General features: G+C 40.3%; 1 protein-coding gene across 1 annotated transcript; it reads right to left on the bottom strand.

Annotated features, from left to right (window-relative positions):
• Nucleotides 1-1596: 1596 nt before the first annotated feature.
• pkd1l2b (polycystic kidney disease 1 like 2b) lies at nucleotides 1597-20242 on the bottom strand. The gene is made up of 41 exons (XM_006780137.3): nucleotides 19921-20242; nucleotides 19156-19314; nucleotides 18874-19062; nucleotides 17649-17759; nucleotides 17318-17465; nucleotides 17003-17232; nucleotides 16496-16906; nucleotides 16269-16396; nucleotides 16016-16163; nucleotides 15402-15600; nucleotides 15177-15288; nucleotides 14955-15096; nucleotides 14598-14825; nucleotides 13570-13712; nucleotides 13285-13464; nucleotides 13033-13170; nucleotides 12445-12591; nucleotides 12230-12354; nucleotides 12034-12154; nucleotides 11499-11627; nucleotides 11194-11419; nucleotides 10124-10314; nucleotides 9801-10031; nucleotides 9534-9635; nucleotides 9207-9385; nucleotides 8975-9121; nucleotides 8672-8871; nucleotides 7548-7771; nucleotides 7239-7455; nucleotides 6698-7158; nucleotides 6355-6451; nucleotides 6094-6234; nucleotides 5829-6014; nucleotides 5219-5549; nucleotides 4458-4591; nucleotides 4237-4364; nucleotides 3972-4132; nucleotides 2583-2793; nucleotides 2346-2447; nucleotides 2128-2259; nucleotides 1597-1980 (listed from the first exon to the last, which is right to left on the bottom strand). The coding sequence occupies exons 1-41, from the start codon at nucleotides 20240-20242 to the stop codon at nucleotides 1813-1815; spliced, it is 7479 nt and encodes a 2492-aa protein (XP_006780200.3). The 3' UTR covers nucleotides 1597-1812.
• Between the last annotated feature and the right edge of the window lie 532 nt (nucleotides 20243-20774).

Here is a 20774-nt window from a genome sequence, read left to right on the forward strand (position 1 = left end):
TAAAATTTCCCTTTCATTTTTGCTCCTATCCTTCTGTCACAAATCACCTGTGACACTTGTCTCCCCCTCACCTGCATTCTTTTTGTCATCTCTCATGTACTGTCTGGTGCCTTGGATGACTGATCTCAAGTATTTAAACTCATCTGTCTTCACTACCTTTACTCCTTGCAGTCCACCTCTTATTGACACTCATGTATACCGTCTTGTTTCTACTTATTTTCATCTCTCTTCTCTCCAGAACATACCTCCACCTCTCAAGGCTCTCTTCCAACTGATCTGAATTTTCACTACAGATCACAGTGTCGTCTGCAAAAAAAACAAAAAACAAAACATACATATATATATACACATACATATATATATATTCCATGGAGACTCCATGGATGACATCTGTCATCCTGTCCATTACAACAGTAATGGAGATGATCTCTGATGTAATTCTAACCCAATTTATATGCAAATTGTTGTATGGTGGGGCCAAAAACCTCTCTAGGTTATTTTGATCCTATCCTTCATCAAGCTCCTCTCCCACTATCTCCACATTGTTGGTTTCTGGCCTTGATAGAAAGTGAAAAGTCCTTAGCAGCTTCTTATGTTTGCTTCCAGCCCTGAGGATCCCTGTAGTGCCACAATTCAATTCAAAGGCTTAAAATCAAGCCTGGTCAGCTATAGCAAGCACACAGCACCTAGGGAACCTTCAGGTCATCAAGTCATCAGTACCGTTGCTGGCATGTTTTCAAAAGACACTTTAACATTTTAAATGTAATATTTGATTCTTTTTCTCATTTTAACTGTTTTGGTGTTGTTGGTAAAGACCCAGTGACAGAGGAATTGTCTAAAGCAGTCTGTATCCGTCTATCTATCCATTCATAGGTTATAAATCTCACTCAAAGAGCTGAGACAGACAAAATTTACATCTGCAGGTGATGTAGAACTACCAGTTATCCCAGACTAGATGACAGGAGAGAAAGAAAATTCGACTTTTACATTAATGCACATTAGAGCAACACAAGAATTTCAGTTGTCAGGTAATATGAACTGCATACTGGTATTTATGGTTTACTGATCTATGGATTTTTACCATATGCACTGTGTGGAAGAAGACATTATGTGGGTTTAAAGTGTCTTAAATTCCCTTTTTTGTTGCTCGAATGGATAAGACTTCACGCGATAATGTCTTTAAAAGGTCTTGAAGATGCTATGAGCAGTCTAAATAACTTGCACATTAACTTGAATGTTGTTTTTAACAAATTCTGTGCTCTGCTCTCTTGTGTATGTTGTCTAAACTTGTGTTATATGAGATGCTCTTACAGGAATTGGTCATGGGGATATAATGCTAAGCACAACACAGTGCTCAGTATATTACTATTAACTACTGGGCATGGCTGCTGACTGCTGGACAGTAATGACAGTATTGATTAGCCTTGCCAGGGTAATGCCAGTGCAGGTTTCCACTAATATCCATGAGTACTTTTATGGAATAAATGCATATTGTCCACGATTTAGTCACATAAATACTAATTTATTTCCTTTATCACAACAAACTGCATTCTACGTACAATGCCTCATATGTGGATAAAATAAGGATCGCCTCAGTTTCTAGCATCTGCAGTACATCAGCTTCTCATACAATGGTTCCAGCTCTGCAGCAGCACAGAAAAATGCTAATACAGACACTTGGAAGGGTTAAAATATTGCGTTACAAAGCAACAACAACATGACAACTAAATCATGCTAATGAAGGCAAGCAGGAACTAAAGCAAAGCATTTGATGGGTCTCACAATGTTAACCTTCTATCCTTGTCCCACTTATCATCCATCATGAATGTTCCCAGAAGAAATAGTTGAGAGTGTGTTATTCGGCGCAGACGACGTGTCTGGCCTCCCGGTCAGGCCGTCTCCTTCTTTCTTACATTTGATTCCAAACAAACTGCAGATTTTCATAAGCATCAGGTCCACAATCTCATCCTCTTCTGACGGCTGCAAGAACAGTGAGCATTCAGTATAACTCAAGGATTATTAATTCATCTCAGGTCATTAAAAAAAAAAAACATGTTAACAATCAGGCCTCTACTGGAACTGAACAATAACACCAGCAGCATTTCAGACGTGGTGTGGGTGAGTTACCTTGTGATGTATCTGCTCCTGAGTGAATGCCACCAGAATGACGGAGATGAAGAGGTTCAGCACCACAAAGGTCATAAACACGATGCAGGACCCGATGAGGAAAGCACCGAGCACTGGATTGTAATTTAGTACCTGTGGGACCAGAAGCAAGAACTATAGTGAAGGAGGATGAGCAGCAAAAGTGAGCTGTGGTTGAATTATGATTGTCTCATACTGACCTCTTCATAGTTAAAAATACCAAGCTGCAAGCTGACCATGGTCTGCACAGCATCAAGCAGAGTCCGATAGGAGTACAGCTTCCAGCCATACATCAGGTTAGACTGGAAAATAGAAAGTTCACCTCTGTGTCAGTGACCACCTTTAAATTGACTTCTATTTCACAAAGTAAACATAAAACAGAGAGAGAAACATGGACTCCAGCAGCATGTTGATGTTAAGCGTGGGAAACTCCTCACAGCAATAGAGTAGGCCAGAAACATGATGGTCATGACCACCAGGAAGCCTGAAATATCAGTCCAAGCTCGCTGCAGTGTGGCTGTAATCATGTGAAGCTTGGGGTTCAGTCTCAGCAGGTGCCACAGTTTGACTGTAGCCAGCAGTACCAGAAAGGCAATCAGATATCCAAGCACTGCATCGGCCTTGGCTGTTTCATGGAAACTCACGAACCTAGACAGAGCAGAAACAGAAAAAAAATGAAAATCAATTTAAATGATTTTCTTTAAATTGTTTTATTTTTAAATCCTTTATTGCTCACTGTAGAATACAAATAAATATTTTCACCATCACAATCATAAATCAAGATTTAAAATGTCATATAGCACAGTTACTCTTGATGTGGATTGCATGTATGTTTTTCCTTTCCTTAACGTGATTTTTCTCCATCTGCACACATTTTTTATCTTATGTGCACCAGTTATTTTTGTTGTATCATCTTGTACACACAAGATTAACTTACTTGAACAAGATGCTATCTCTTATTGTATAAGAAAAAAGACCAGTTAAAAATGAATTAAAGTGGACCTCTGATGCTCATTTCCAACTCCATATCAGTCCTGAACTCTATTTAGACAGCCTCACTTGATTCACAGTTAAAAATAATCCTTTCGCACGTTAAGTCTTTGTTGTGGACACTCTTCGGCTGAGTAGTTATCCCTATTATATTTCTTTGAAGTCCGCTTGAAATCCATCACCCGGGGTGGATGTGTTGTTGGTGTAATGTAAATTCTCTGTGGACGAGCCCACGTGGTCACAAAAAGCAGACAGACACACAAACATCCACACGGACCCTAGCGCTTGCTGTCTAATGATGAGGTTGTCCTCACCCTGATCTGAGCAGACCCTGGGGGACAGATGGGGAAGATATATTCAAGGCTTTACACTAGACCTTTGTAAAGCCCTTCAATTCATCCACTGTCAAAACAAACAATTTTAGCTCCCTTTCCCATCCCTATAAAGCATTCTGGATTTTGAATGGCTGCCCCTCACATCATACAGATCCAAGAGTAGATTAAAAAAAACTCTCTGAAACAGACCATTTAAACCTGAAGCCTCAGCTTTTGGCTCACAGGGATTATACACACGCATAGACACATAGACACAGACACACACACACACAATTTGTTTTAGCTAAAATTAGTGTTCCCAAACTACCAGTAGCACAGCATGATGTATGCACTCTCTGCCAAAGTGAATTAGTTTCATCGATGCATGGTCATGCTACTGGAGAGCCACTAAATTGTGACCTTGCATGCTGAGAAATAGAAAAAAACCTGATTTGTGCAGCTCCTGGTGGGCAGAGCAATACATAAGTGGTTCCTAAACGTACAGCATTTCTTATTGCTTACTGCTCTTTGTTGTTCTGGTAATAGTTCATGTCTCTGTTCCCGAGTAAAGTCCTCTTGATGAAAACACACAGGGCGCTCCAGCTGAGAATGATGATCGCCAACTCGAGCAGGTTCCACTTATTCTTCAAATAAGTCCATTTCTGTTTCTTCATCAACTTTCCCTGTAAACACATAGGAAACAGAATCAGGTGAGCATATTTACTGTATAACGTCACTTGTAATAACTTATATTTATATTAGCAAAGAAAAGATAAAGCTTGTGCACCTGAACAAACATGTAATAGATGATGAAAAGAAAGTAGATGATTTCAGAGGCCATGACAAAGATGTGAAGGCCACCGGTCGACTGGTAAAGACGCACAGTCTGAAGTTCACTGCGGAACTGGAAAGCTCCTGATAGAAACACGGTATGACAGATTAGGTGGTTCTCATAACGGTTGAGGATTTGTGCAACTCACACAGAATATCTACATCTGGTCTACTTACCTGTTGCTGTGGTCTCCAGCATGAGTGTGACGATGCAGAAGAGGTTGACATTGGCATTGTACACAGTGAACTCAACAAAGATTGCTTGGGTGTACACGTCAAACCAGGTGTTCTCATAAAGGTACTGAAGGATTCTACAGCAGCAACGATAAACAAAGTAATTTACAGATTTTGTACTTTAAAACGTGACTCAAGACTAACAGTTCTTTCCTACGAGGATAAAAAAGACAAATCAGAACCAGTCAGGGACACTCAAGATAAGATTTAGATTTGCCAGTATAAATGGGATCTTCTGACCAGCAAGGGCAAAGCATCTATCGGTGTTAAGAGATATGACACTGATTAAGTCAGCTCAGGAGGAGATGGTTGAAAACCTGCCTGCTGCTACAAGCCGCAACTCTGGGCAGATGTGATTTATAAAGTGAATATTCATTGAGAAGAGTATCAGCTGAGCCATCAGTGATGTGGGTCAGTGTCAAGATCTTTTTTTGAGAAGCAAATTACTTATTTGGTCATAATAGTCATATTTCTGGAGACCAATGCAATGGCTTCTGTCTATTCATCATACATTTAGGTTTACTTTGTCTTAATAAGAGTAATTAAACCTGCAACCCACAAGTTACAACTGCATATATTATGTATAAAACAATATTTTAATTTTAATATTTTTCTTTGATAAATGCTCTGAATTCTAAATATTTTCAGTTTACTCTCTATACCATTTAAGTGCAATAATTTCACCCGCAATTAAAATTAGCTACCTGCTGGAGTTTTGGAAATCTGGCCCCAGATCCATCACAAACCCTCCTCCTCTGTAGAGCTTCACATTGCCCCAGATGGGGTAGGCCCTCAGTTTACGCTGAGACTTATACTTCCACGGGTCGTGAATGTTCGTTGAAGCATTACGACCTACAGGTTGAGTCCAACCTGGGCCGTAGGAGCCCATGTCCTCCAGCTCCCATGAGTACGGAGTGTGACAGTCCGGGATAGACTCCTGCATGGATCGAGCTATGTGGCAAGAGTTTTTCTGCACCCTCACCTGGCGGAGACGAGCGTTGCCCACAAGCCTTGAGTTTCCATCAGTGATAAATCCTGGTAACAATTTCCAAATGACAAGAAGAAATTTTAATGAATCTTTATGCTTTACTACATAAATATACAGTTAGTTTCACATGGGTAATATTGTTAAATTCTCAGGAGTTGTTTAATATCTTGTATTTAATTGTTACATTTTTAAAATTGTTTTTAATTGAGATAAGCTTCAGCTATTTATTCAAAAAAAATATCAAAACTAAATTAAAAGATTTTCAAATTTCATAAGGGATTCATGTAAAACATTCTGTGTGCCAATTAGCGTCACTGATATTTGACCTGGGTACTCTCCAAACAAGTTGCTCAGCAGAGTCGTGTTTGCCCAGTTGAACACATCTTGAATGCTCATTGTGTCTGAGACGCCTTTGCTGAAGCTCTTGCGAATGTGTTGAGTCAGAAAGTAGCCATTGGGGTCCCTCTGACCATATGCCACCAGGAGTAACATCCACATAAATCCTGTATAGACTGCAACAACAGATCCCTTACATCAGTTTGTTAAAATTTTAGTTCCTGTTCTTGCTTTGAATCAAAGTGGTTTCCTCACCGACAATCTCCCGTATGAGTGCAAAGACTTTCTGCTCTTTAATCATGTTATTCCGCATCTTCTCGATATCAGTGGGAGGTGGCGGTTTATAGAAACTGCAGGTGCTGTCTCTTCTTGCTGCCTGGACTGCATCAGGATTATCTGGGGGAGGATTTTAGATTTTAGATGCATTGCATTTTTTGTTCTTCAACACAAAACAATGCAAAAGATGCAGTGCAAAATGCAAAAGAAAAAAAAAACAAGGATACAAACTAAAACTACCTGGGCTTCTGAGACTTTCTTCTATGGCTGGTTCTCCGTATTCCTCCTGGTCAACTTTCTTCAGGACGAGGGCAAAGAAAGCAGCAAATCCAAGAACCTGCAGCAAACGATAGAGAGATTGACCTACAGACTCTCCCATTTAAAAATGGCTTATCTAGAGTGGATTGTCTTACGAAAATGTAACAATAATTTCAGTATACAGGTAAATCAGTGCAGTATTTCGCACAAAAACTGATTTGATATTGCTTAGTAATTTTCTAAAATTGAATAAAATATCAGTTAAAAAAATCTTCTAAAGTGGGCTAATATCTTCTGCTCCTACATATACTGTAATGTTTCTCACCTTTAAAGGCTGGGTGATAAAAAGACTCTCAAAAAATGAGACCACCATGGAGATAAGCCAGCTTATAGAACGGTCTTTCCCGTAAGTCAGCCCATACATCATAGTGAAGTATCCTGACACACCACTGGTTGCAATCACCAGTATCCACCCGATAAACACAAACCACCACGGCAGCCCTCCTTGGCAGCATTTTTTCTTCCCACCAAGACTCTCCTCTGGCCCGGGGAAACAGCTGTCTCCATCCAGGATTGACATGGGTAGGTGGTATTCCAGAAGCCCCTTCATTCCCTGAACTTGCTGCATGGCTCGGTTGTAGCTGTCTGGATTTGGAAACTGAGAAGGTCCCAACATACCAAGCTCCTTCTCGATAAGCTGCAGTTGCCTGTACAGGTACCGGCTCTTGTTGCTCTTCTTCTGGGCTAGATCTAAAGTTTTTTCAGAGCTCTCCCACACACTGGTTTCTGTCCAAGCAAACACACAAAGGAGGACATAAATTATATATAGAATTTAAAAGTATTTATAATATTATCGTGCAGTTTACCTTGCAGATTCACCGCACCCAAACTAAGGATCATAGCTTGATCTTTTTTTGAAGAATCAGTGTAGAAGTCTTCAGCGGCTTGGTTTTGCTGTCTGATGATGTCCTCCACCAGAGACAGCAGACCGTTGATGTCAGCCTGCTGACCGTGATGGAGCTCCAGATGTGGCAGTGGGCTCTTCATGGCCTTTGAGAGTGACTGAGCAATTCTTTTTATGTCCTAATCAAGAAACCACACCAAGCTCTTCAGACATGGAGAACAAAATATTTACTGGTACTACGCTGAAGAGGTACAAATAACATAAACTTCACCTTCATCACGGTATCTGGTGTGATGTCCTTTATCTCTTTCTGTGGGGACGACGTCTGTGAGGGAGAAACTCGGACAGTCTTCCCCTGTTTTGCATCTGCTTTGGTGGTTTTCTCTCGAGGACGAGTGTTTCTGAAGATACTCACGATGAGCAGATTGATGGGGAACATGATGATTGAACTTTGAACTCCAATCATAACCTGTTGCCAGGTAAACTCGATGTGACCTGCCAAGTTAAAGTCTTACATTGAATTGGGTTTTGATGAACACTGATGAAAGATTAAATCTTTTTATGTTGGTCTTACTTACTCCTGCTACCAAATCTTTTGTAAAAAATCAATCAGATATTCTTCTTTTCGTTTGCACGTATGTAAAATTTTTAAATCTTGTCAGTTTTGATGGTGCATAGACTTGAAGGTAAGGAAATGTGCAATTAAAGAAAAGCTTTTAATACTGAAAACTAAGTGTAAGTCCAAACAAACAAGTGAGCAAAGTAATCTGGATTTCAGACCAAACCACAAAAAAAGAGAAGACACAGGTGAGGGCTGGATGTTTTTAACAAAGTTTTTAACAACAGGTAAAATCAGGGAGGAGCAGACCTGATCCATCCATAAAGGATTCCATTAAGCAGGAAGTCAGGGATGCCGAAGGAGCGAGCGCATAAACAAAGAAATGGGAATACAGACTGGGAAACAGACTAAAATCAAGCCATGAACTGAAATAAAATGTTAGAACAAACTGAAACACATCATAACACTCAATTCTAAAACCTGAACTGGGAACAGGGCCCCCAAAACTGAACCAAACAAGAAACAAAACACAAGAATTCATGGAGAGTATAATAAAATTAATGCAGGAATCCAAAACTCACATGAGCATCATGAGCATCAAACTCCACATCAACCATGAGATATTTCTCTTCACATCAAAATCAAAATATTTGAACCTGTTGTGTTTATTGACTCTTGTAACAAATTATTTAACAAAAAGTAATTAAACATCAATTTGCATATATTAATTTTAATTTGCATAATTTGCTGCATGTGTCTGATTGTATTCATAAAGTTTTTAACAAAATAAAAATTACACTTATGATGCAGAAGTATCAAAATATTTTGTTACTTACCCAGGTCCATCGTCTGCTCAGAGGGGTCTGTGGGGATGCCCCAGAACATGATGCTGGTCAGCATTGTGCACAGCAGTAAGGAAAAACAGCAGGACACTCGCTGCACACGTGTGAAAGTGCTACACGGAGGTCGACTAATGACAGAGAACCAGATGTGGCCGTCACGGAAATCCTTGGCTGTCTTCATGAAGAACAGATTACTAAAAAGTTTTTAAGAAAAGTGATTCAAGAAATTAAAGTCAAGAAAACAAACTGCAAAACCAGAGTGGATTCAAAATCCCATGAATAAATGACAAGTCTCACCTAAATCTCTTTAGATCCACCTCCGTTGCTACTGGGAATACCTTGTCAAGAGTGCACTCTTCCATATCTACAGCCAACCAGGAGTTACAGAGAAAGTGCCACTTTTGACCAGTCTCCAGATCCTGCACCATCACTTTGCTAACATACCTGCACATTGATTGAAGTATAGATCCTCAAAAATATTGATACAGCTCAAGCTTATCATTAGTCTTTTTCCCTTTAACCCACGTACCACGCAGGGTGATCTCCTGAGTTGTCGTGCCACAGTCTTATGCTCTGCAGCTCTCCAAGAGAAAAGTGTGTGGTCAGCAGAAACATGTCCCCCCCACCTCTCTCAAACACAGGCTTCTCCAAATCTGTCAGGTGGTGGGGCTCACTTTCTCCCTCTGTACCCAGCAGAGTTATGGTTACCTAAAATAAAAAAAATAACTAAATGGTTAGTCGAGGCTTGGATGGTGAGAGCCATCAGAATACCACAATCATAAGTTGTTCAACAAAAACATCAGATGGGTTTTGCTTTTGCTGTGAGTCCATCCAAGTCTGCATCAACATCACTGACCTGAGAGGAAGTGGATGCACCATGTCGGTGTCCTGTGTTAATACTCAGCAGGTAACGATACTGAGCCAAGGGGTCGTTGTCCTCCAGAACTGTAATCTTGACCTGGAAGTGGATGCAATGGGGCAACGTTTAGGATTTTTAAAAAAAAAAACTAATGATAAAATTTTAATTTCAAGACAAAATTAAAGTAAAATCAAGATGAAACATTGAAGGTTAGCATGAAGTTCTTAAAAGCAAAAGGTGTAAACTGGTGAAGCTCTACTTTACCTTGACTGAATGTTGCATGTCTTTCCTGCGCGCCCATACCACCACCAATAGATAAGCACAAAAAATGGCTCCGACAAAACACACCACAACGGGGTTGTTTGTGAATGTAGCAAAAAGTTCAGCGGTGCGTGACACATCCACTAAGTTAGGCATGACAAAGAAGGAGCTGCCAAAGAAAGTCAAGTGGTTACAGAGACACTGAGTGACCAAAGGTGTGGTGAGTGGACCAACCTGTGAACAAAACAGGAAGCCAGGTGATCAAACCTCCACATTTTAAGGAAGTAATAATGCAATCAGTTTGGATGTGATTTTTTTCCACCTACTCTGCAGCCATCCTCACTCCAAAAAGACCCAGTTTCATTCCAGTATTTGCACTGGGCAGCAATGGAGATGACAGTGACACTGGCGTTGATGGATTTGATTCCTGGCTCTACAATGGGCTTTATAACAAGGTAGTGCACACCAACATCATCTGTTCTGTCTTTGGGACTCAGCACCCAAGTAAATTTTTCTTCTGTGTTATAACAGAGAGACAGAGACAATTTTAAGAAGACTCATTCTAACTTTAACCATAATTACGGCTTGCATAACCTTAATGCTTAATCCTTGTCTCCATGAGGTAGAGATGCCCTCATAATGTGGCTCTGGTTCCCACAATTTGAGAGTTATCTTCAACTTAATGCAGATTTACATCTACACTATACTATACAGTACATTATTCACCATGCATGACCACACAGGAATGGGATCTACTGTTATTTGTTATCTGCAAAGTATGAAAAGGATGTTTGTTCTGCAGTCACGTGAAAAAGAAAGCTACCACGGCAAGAGCTTGTAGAGCCACCTTTAGCTGCAGTAACTTAAAAATAATCACTTTATGCTAGGCTTCATTGATCTCTGATGTAATTTTGCCTCAGTCTTCCCTACAATGGTTCTTCATTTCATTTTTAGGCATTAGTTTATGCACAGCTCTTTTGAGGTCCCACCACAGCATTTCAATCAGGCTGAGGTTTGGTTTTAGGCGTTTGTGCTGATATCCTGCGTGTTTCAACCAAACATGGTGCTGCACTTTGGTCTCATCTCTTTAAACATTCTTCCAGAACTCTTGTAGTTTGTTCATATGAAACTTTGTAGACCTAAGCTGTGCTGTCATGTTCTTTCTGAGAGAAGAGGTTTTCTCCTGGAAACCCCTCCAAACAAGCTAAAAAAGCTCATTCAGTCTTTTTCTAATTGTGCTGTCCTAAACCAGGCAGTGGCAGTACACAAAAGAAGTGTTTGTGTTATCATGATATTTAGGGATGTCGGTTATTTTAAGAAAAAGAAGTCCAGATAAAAAGAATTTACATTAATTATATGCAACCCTAATATTCTTTTCTAAAAACAAAATACTGACCTTCTCTCGCGCTCTCTATAGGGATCTTTGTCTTGGCTACATAATCCTTATCACTTGGATAATCTTTATATCCCAGGAAGAGCATGAAGGAAATGTCTTCAGAAGGCTCAGTTTTCAGCACCAGTGTTACATCCGGAGAGGGAACGTCAATTATTAATGTGCTGAAATTGGCGAGGTCCAGGACTGTGCTGTTCTCCTGTCCACTGTCAAGCCGGGGTAGGAGAATCTGAAACTCCAGAAAAGACATCATGCCCCAAATGCTTCTTAAGCTAAAGTAAATAAAAGTATCTCTTATACAATAGTACCTCTATCTCTTCAGGTAAGTTCTCAACAGGAATGACATCGCCATTCACTCTGGTGAGGGAAACGGATCCCACAGTTCCTGTGATGTTCTCCTCCTTCCAAGAATATGGATTCTTCTCAAAACTCATCATCTAGAAAGTAGGTACAATAAATAGAGGCTCAGATGATTTTGGTGAAGCAATGTTTTTTCCATCTACAAAACTTTGCTTTTGCTTTCTGAAAACAGGGGTTGCACCTTTTCCTTCTCGCTTTTATTTCTATGATTTTACTTGTTTGTAATTCTTTTAAATGGTTCCAACATCTTGTAGTTTACAAAGCCAGAAAAGAGAAAAAAAAACCCTACAAATAAGGTGGTCTGTTTGTATCTCTTATTGCTGGAACTAAAATGATACGTTCATCAAATCTAAACTGTGGACTTTCAGCTACAGGAAAAAACAAATGCTGACTAAAAAAGAAAACTAGAACAGAAAACAGAAAAAAACTCTCAAAAATATACTGATGATGATGTCCACTTCCCTCCAGCGTGCAAACACTTACTCTGACGTCCACTGGCTCATCTGGAGAGACAATATGAGGAGGAAGAGCAGGGAAGGAAAAACTCGAGGAGCTGTTTTTCTGAGCATTTATATCCAGCATTTGCATGCTTTTTGGAGAAATCCTGGAGAAGACGGTGTTATAATTATCTTCAGGAATTCTTGAGCACATGTCCAAGTCAGAGCCTGTTATGTCTTACCTGTTCACATACACACTGATTTGACCAGAGTCAACAATGGCAGGCTCTCCGTTCAGCTCTTTGTTATTCAGCAGAGCACTCTGGACATTATTTATCCCAGTCAGAAGAAACTCTGAGACTTTTTTCTAAGGAGAACATACAACATCTTGTTTGGTAAAGATCGCAGTGGACGTAGGAATGACATCCAGCATGATATGTCATAATTTTGTTCTCACATTTGATGAAACATTCAAAATATTACTGGCTGCTTCAACTATGGGTGCAGCTGCTTGCACCAGTTCTACATCATCTGTGCTCTGCTGATTGACGCTGATACTGTTGAGGGAGGAGCTGAGGTCTACCAACAGAGAACCCGCTTCTTCCTGGAGAGAGGAAATGCAGCAGCAGAAACCACAAAAGGGTCAGTGTTGATTTGCCTTAAGCCTACAAAAAAGGCTGATGATTACACTAAACCTGTAGTTTAAATGGGTATTTAATTTGTTGTTGTTTTTTTAGCTTGGTGTTGCTGCAAAATATATTCATTGCACAGTTAAATTCAACAGTTGTTTGACCAAAAAACAAGTTCTCAAGAGTCCTACTCAAGAAGTGGACTGACTTTGCATGATTGAATACTGGTTTCACTTAATCCTGCTGTGTTTTACACATCTGTGCCAACATCACATTTTTAGTCTTTAATCAGGTTTGACGGATTAAACACTTCAGACTGATCCTTAAATAAATAATGCAAATAGACAGCAGGTATTGTTACAGCCTTATCAAAGCAGGTCTGCACTGCACTTTATTGCATATCTAATGTATTATACTTGAGCAGCAGGACTGAGGTCCTCTGAGCGGTGCGTGAGCCCAGCCACAGCTCTGGCGGTCACTTGCACTTCCTGAGTCGTGTTGCTGGGGCAGTCCTGCAGAACTGTACTCATTCTGGTCAGCATTTGCTCTCTCAGCTGAAAGAGAAGGAAACGATGATTATCATGTTCTCCACTCGCAAGTTGTGGGCCTCGTAAACATCACAGCAGTGTTACCCCGGTCCAGTTATAACATTAACTGCATTCTGTTACCTTTGACCGCTCATCCCTCTGATGTTGGCCACTCACTGTATTCAGCATATCGGAAACAGAAGCAAATATTTGTCCAAGCGCCTCACCGGTGAGCAGACCTTGCTGCTCTAACTGACTCACAGAGTCCTCCACTGCAGACTGGAGAGTGCTAACGGAGGCACTGGAGTCACCTTTTCCTACCTTAAGGTAGAAACACAATAACTGAGGTTATTTAATTAATCATTAGCATTTCTCTAATCTTCCTTTTTGTATTTGAGAAAATGTAATAATTGACTGATGACCAACCTGAGTGATGACAGTTGAAGTTGCTGTTTTTCGCTCATTTTTCACAGTCACCACAACAGACAAACTGTACTTGTTGTTGGCATCGCCGAGAGGCAAGAAGACTGACCTCACCTCATTTGAAGTACTGCATCGTAGATGTGTGCCTAAAGGACAAAAGAAGCAGTTTAGCACGGTTGCACTTGATTCTCAATTACGTACCTACACATCGGTTGATAAAGTATCAAAATTAAAACTAATTTACTTTCTCCGGTGAGTCAACCACCAACTGTTCGAACCACTCCTGTCAAGTATGTGTAGTGGAGAGTAGTGTGAGGACCTGAACGCAGACTGTGAACCATTTATTGTAGGCTGTTGGCCGGTTTATAGCTTATGTTTGGGATTTGTACTAAGAAAACTGAAAACTGTAACTACTGAAACCTAAAGCTAATAACACGCACTAAGTAAGTTTCAAGACAAAGATCATAGACACAGACTTGAGACAGGAAAGAGGAATGGCTCTAAAGGAATGAGGAACTAAGAACAAACTGAATACGCAAAGAGGAAAACACAAGAAAACCATAAACATTAAGCAACCCTGGAATTAAAGAGACTCTTAAATAAACACTAGAAAGTTCAAACTGAGAAATGCTGGGTCAGCTGACCCAGACCATGACAACTCCACCTACTGAGATTTTTTATTTTAAAGCGCTACAATCTAACAAAAAAAACATTTCTCAACTGAGCTGTACAATTTGTTTGAACTGATAAAGCAGCAGCTGATGCTGGCACGTGGCCCGAAAATACCACAAAAGCTTTATTTATATTCTGTCATGAGTTAGTGGCCCCATAGTGTAGTGGTTTACATATTCACTTGGCAAACAAAAGGTCACTAGTTCCAGATATAAAACTGCCAAATCAAACATGTGGTTGCTGTCTGCTGTGGTGACCTCTTGTGGCAAGGGCTAAAAAGCTAAATAAAACTATCAAAACAGAAAAGCTGCGAGATCGCGTTCATCAATAACACTAATTACACTCCACCACACTCTCACCTGTGTTGGTCTTGAAGCAATAGAGACAGCCTGTAGAGCAGAAAGAAGTTGTTTTGCAGGTAATGTCAAAAGCATCGAGCACAGTTCCCGACGGTGGGGAGATGCTACATGAGGGCACTGAGGGATCCATCAGTGCATCAGTTGTGACTACTGAGTTTGTAGGTGGTTCAGTTGGCTCGGGGGCTGGTATAGGAAGGGTGTACATGACAAACCCCGGCTCCTTCTTGTCTGTTTAAAAAATAAATAAATAAAAGAAAAAAATAAATAAATGATCAGGTATAATTTGTTTTCTAGACTTTGATCAAAAATGTCTTTTAAACGACACGTTCTGTGTCTATCTATGACATGAAAACACACCATAAGCAATTACAGTGATGTTCTGCTGCATGTCCCTTGAGACTTTTAGATATTGGCTGTGAACGGTATATTCAATGTTGCCATCGTGCTTCTCCGTAAGGGGCCGTCTTCCCGCTTTGGAGTAGCATCTACCGAGGCTACCCTAAGGAGAACTCATTAGTTATTTTTTGTTTGCCACACGGGTCTATTTAGCCACATTTCCTGTTGTTGTTTCAGACTTACTGTCAAAGGTTTAAGGTCCTCAATATACCAAACTACATGCGGGCAAGTCGTCAAACAGCTCAGTCTTAGCTTTGCCTGGTCATTCACATTTATTGAAGCACAATTATCACAGCTGCAAGAATTAAGAAGATAAAGTAAGTTGAGTTTTTTTATACTGGTTGTAGTTCCTGATGCATTTTTGCAATCCTGTACAAATACCATTGTTTCTAAATAAACCCATTTTACCTGATGGTGACATCTGTGAGTTCTTTTGAAGGAACAACAGAGACACATTTAGAAGCTGTTCCAAGTTCACCCCATTTCCTAAACCAAGTCCTTCTCTTTACTCTTAAAATGTATCTGAACATTTCAAATGGATCTGGGAGGCATTCTCGTTCAATCACATGAGTTTCATCCATTGTTTTGTTTTTGCATTTGCAATCTCCTGTGTGGAAAAAAAAAAGCAGAAACAGTCTCAATATAAGACCACAATAATAATGATGTCATAATAATGCTGTGGTATAGCAAGATGAATCATAAAACATTTTGTATAAGCAATGCAGTGCAGCATCAGCTCTGTTTGCTAAAGCTGCAATCTGACACTATTTTCTGTGCAAATTTTCTTGACTTAGGACATAATGCACTCTTCTGTTTCTTGTCTTGTAATGATCACAGATTACAGTTTCAGTTTGATTGTACTGTTGTGTGATTACGTATTTCCCCGATACATCCAAAACAAATTTCACGATGATGCAGAGGCAGAGCTTGTGTGGTTTCAACAAGGATCTGAATGACCAGGTTTCCCTCGACCCATGCATCATATCACAATTTAGTGATCAGTGAATTAGTGTTGTACTTACTGCATTCCCATTCATATGCCAGTTCTTTGCTAGGCAATGATTCAGTTCCAGTTACTGTCAGTGTAACCCTCTGAGTGTAGTCAACCAAAGTGTCAGGAGTAGCAATTATTTTCAAGTCAGCAGAGTCACTGTCACTCACATTATCTGCCTGGAGAGGAAAACAGAGTCATTGTGCTGCAGTCATTTCTGCAACAGGCTACATATTTTGCACAAGTTCCCAGATTATTTCTGTTTAAAATTATATTTTACATACTGTATGTTCATCGGTGCTCGGTGAAAAGTCAGAGTAATTCTGGCAAGCCTCAAGAATCTTGTCTAAGTCCACATCGACATCAGAGGATGAAAGGCCATTGGTGGCTCTTACGTTCACTTGCAAAGATCCTTTACCAAAAGAGATCATGTTGAACCAAATCGGGCACAAATCATATATAACTGGTACTTGTTTTATCTTAACAGGAGCATGACTCAAGCTTTAAGTACCTTTAAGTGGGCTGGAGAATGTGTAAGTTTGCAAGCCATCAGCGAGCATGTCTCTGCTCTCCGACAGAGTGTCCTCAGCTCCAGTGAGTGTGAAGAGCAGCTCCACAGGGGCTCCTCGCTCCAGTGAAATGTTAATGATGAGATCACGAGAGTCGGGACATACGTCTTCCTCCGCAATCACAGAGGCCTGCAGGCCTTCAACGGGATGCAGCAGACACAGCTCTAGATGAGCAGACACCGTGTGGGTTGTGACCCTGTTAGATGCAGCTAAGGTGAATTTGTGGCAACCATGACCGAGCTTCTTCACCATGCTTGCATTCAGGGTAATATTGTGTGGTATGATTCCGCTGCCCACTGATTGATTTGCGACTAAATGGGCTTCATGATGAATTGTGTAGGAAACATTTGTACCTAGTTACAGAAAATAAGAACAGAATGATCTTCTATTTTTGAGAAATGGCTTATTAGACGTATCGTCGCACCCCTTGTGCTGCCAAACTGACTCACCTGCCTCCACTGCAAGTTGGATTTGAACTGGAATATTGAAGAGGGCATTGCATTTAGTGCCACCTGTTGACATATTCTGGCCATTACACATGATCACACTGAAGTCTCCAACTGGCTCCTGAATCGTTATGGACTTCTGAGCTGCGACATTCCAGTCACTGGTAGTGCACTCAACTCCAACCAGGAAGACACCAGGATGTGTGAATTTGTGTATAATTGTGCTCTCCATTCTGTGAAAAAGCAGCAGTGTTTGTGATATAAATAAAGTACTAAGATCCATCTAACATATTTGGTCAACTGCAAATCTTTGCTCACTCTTCTGGGCTGTATGGATCAATAGTGTGGCCATCCCCAGCATTCACTGTGCATGTTAAGTTTCCCTGGAATGGTTGCAGGAGCCACTTCACGGTGATGGTGACATTATCGAAGACAGCTGCAAGTTTACTCATCAGCAGCTGAAGCCCTAGGAGGAAATCACATCACTGAATTAGACTTGTGGAAACATACAGTCAAAGATCTTTGCACATAACATCATAAGCACTATGGAATCTGTTTTGATCAGCTGGTCTTTATGAATTCAGGTTGAGCTTAGGCTGATGGGTTTAGTGCAAAAAGTGTATATAAAACAAGAAATCGTGCATCTGACCATTTTTGCAGCGATACTCTGCAGACAGGTAACTTCCCAGCGCTGGACATGGTTCACCAAAAGCGCTCAGATCTACTCCAGCCTGGCAAGCCTGCAGTCCGTGGCAGTGAGCTGCAATAACACATACAGCAAGCCGAGCAAACGGCAATGAAACACACTTTATTTATTAGGGTTTGCACATTAATGATAAGACTTTACAGGCAACGCAGAAAAAGTCACACAAAAAGCAAATAAAAACAATAAATGCTAAAATTGAGTTAGCTAGATAAACAAGTGAGATATAAATATTTATTATTTTTAAATAAATGTGTCGCGAAATTGGCATTCTTCACCAAGATAAATGGCTATGAGACCCTATAAAACTTATCACTTGATCTCTTCAAAGTCAGTCCAGGAAATGCACTCAGTCTCTGATCCAATGAGTGTGGTTGGGACATGTCTCATCCTTCCGCTTTATAAGCATTAAGCTTCTAGCTATTTGTGTAGCAAATGCAACCTATATGTTAGAAGGCATATTATTTCAACCAAATATTTCAAATACTGGAGTTATTGGAGACTGATCAAGATTTTAAAGGCCTCCCTTCAGAATTTAGGGAGGCGGGGAAAGTCCCAAAAAGTATGAATAAGTGTTCCAATCAGATTTCTTGCATCTACTATAAATGGGATTTAAATCTAAATAAATCTTGCCCAAGTTGTTTTTGTTTAAAAAGAATGCTGCTAGTTAATGTTCATACTATCAAATTTCAACATCCTCCTTCTGTATCTACAAGCTTCTGGTGAGACTGCATAATAGCTTTTTAAAGAGGGAGAAGCTTACTAACCCCTCCAGCATAACTAATACTGCTATGAATGTGGATGTAGATTATCTCTACCCCATCTTTCACCTCCAACAGGGAGGGATTACACAAATTTAGTTTCTGGCAGTATAACCCCTTTGTCTGCAGTCACAGAGCAATGATGGCTTTCATGTTTTACACGAATCAAGGAACAAAAACATAATAGTGTTGATTTTACTAAGTTTTTTCTTGGCCTTTGGATGATGTTGCTTAAAGACAAACACTGCACGCATCCGCAGAATTTACCATTCTAAAATGTAACAAGGTAAATAACTGGTTAAGTAAATGACGAGTAGCCCAACCTATTGTAAACATGTTTTTCTGTTTCTGTATCATAGCTGCCATCAAAAGCTTGATCAAGTCAATTAAAAAGATGTGACCCATAATACCTGTTACATAATCTGTTACATCGATCCAGCTGCACTCTTCCTTGGAAGACGTGGATGAGGGTGTAAGTTGGGATCGGCAGTAGTGGATTGTTTTACGACCGTAAAAACTGTCATCAATCTCTATAACTTGACCAGAACCACACTGCAGTGTAGCGTTTTGGCCGTCACATGCAATTGATCTCCCAGAATCTGCAGGGAGAAAAAAAGGAAGATAAGTTACATAAGAAAAAGAAACACAGCATAATTGTATTGTCATATATGAAGTTTTTTAAGGGCGTGTACCAAATTGGCAAATGAAGTTAAATTCCTGGCTGCAGTTTTCTGTAGCTTCCCACTGAAAGCCTGAGTGTCTCAGGACATGCGCGCAGGCTGCTTGATCATCTGGCAAGTTAACCCAGTTACTGTAACTTACATCTGAGCTGTCCAACCATGCGAGAACACCTGAAAAAGCACAACAATTACTTTTGATAATCAAGTGAAATGCAGTGGAAATGTTATTACTGCATCCCCATTTGTTTTCTTTCCGACAGTAAAGAACAGACGGGGTGAATAAAGGGTAAAGTCTTGTCCTCTGTGAAGGGAAACAAACACACCACTGTAAATCAGGCCTTGTGACAGCCACCCTATTGAATAGTTCAAAAGAGTGAGAATTATCTCCCATTACACCTGCTGGCTGAGATATCCAACTGGGTTCCTTTCACTGCGAATGTCAGTAAACAAACACATCACAATTATTTACAATGCACACACAAGCTGCCCAGTGAGATAGCAGTAGAGGTTCTAATGCCTTCATTTCTGACATTTATGGTGCACTTTGTAATATAATCATTGATCACTTATACCTCTTTTCTGTCAATAAGTGCACCAGAATACTTAATATTTATAGTGTGTTTCAAAGAAGTTCTTGTCTATTATAAAGAAGCAATAATTTTACTAACTTTTTGCAAAACCTTTTTTCTAACTGTTTATATATATTAGCACTGAAATGCATGTGGCTTCACAAACAGTCCATACAGTCATAAGAAGTCATTCAGTGCCTCCTCTCACCCTCAGTGGCAGCAGAGTCAAGCGTGAGGTTGGGAGTAGCAGGTGCCACTCCGAGCCACCAGTTCCTGTCAGGCTTCAGGTGCTTCTGAAGGAACTGCTGCGTCTCATCGTTCAGGATAAAGGCCAAGTGTCCTCCGCCTCGCTCACACCATTCCTCAGCATCTTGAAAGGATCGCTGCAGATCCACAAACTCGTAGCACGAGCCGTCGAAACCTTCCTGGTATTCTGGGCAGGATTGAGCTTCAGTATCATCCTTGGCGTGACAACTCCAGCAGAGGAAGAAAACCACCAAAGTGAGCGTAGCTGAAGTGGTTCTGTCCATCTCTGAAGCTGAACACTCTTCAGACTCTCTGGTAGCATCTTGTTTTTAAAGAGTAATGACGTCAGTAGCTCTGACAGGGATGGCTTTCTTGATGGGTGCAGAGCTTTGTATGTGGCCATAATCCTTGGAGTCAAACAAAGCCTGGCTGTGCAGTGAAAAGGGTTAAAAGCTTACTGTCAATAGTCAGATTGCTCCTCTGTCTCCATTACTGCAGAGCTTCACAACCTGCACAGTGAGATAAGCCTCACAGTCAGACCTGATGTAAACCCCGTCACTGTGAGCTTGATCTTGTTCAGACTTGTTCAAGTTAAAACACACGTTTAAGGATAATCAAAGAAATTATCGGAGCAATTCTACACTAATGAATTCCCCTGTACAGAAAGCTCTGTATTCTTGAGAGCTGAGATTTTAATTTGTTACGAATCACACTGACAATGACTTTCATCTCTTCAAGGGCAAACAGTCATAGCAAAACAGTAAGTTTGCTTTTTCTACCTGCTGTGACATGTCAAAATGTATTTTGTGGAAAATA

This window comes from Neolamprologus brichardi, chromosome 1, assembly GCF_056152115.1.
Source record: "Neolamprologus brichardi isolate AB-2024 chromosome 1, ASM5615211v1, whole genome shotgun sequence".
Classification (NCBI taxonomy): domain Eukaryota; kingdom Metazoa; phylum Chordata; class Actinopteri; order Cichliformes; family Cichlidae; genus Neolamprologus; species Neolamprologus brichardi.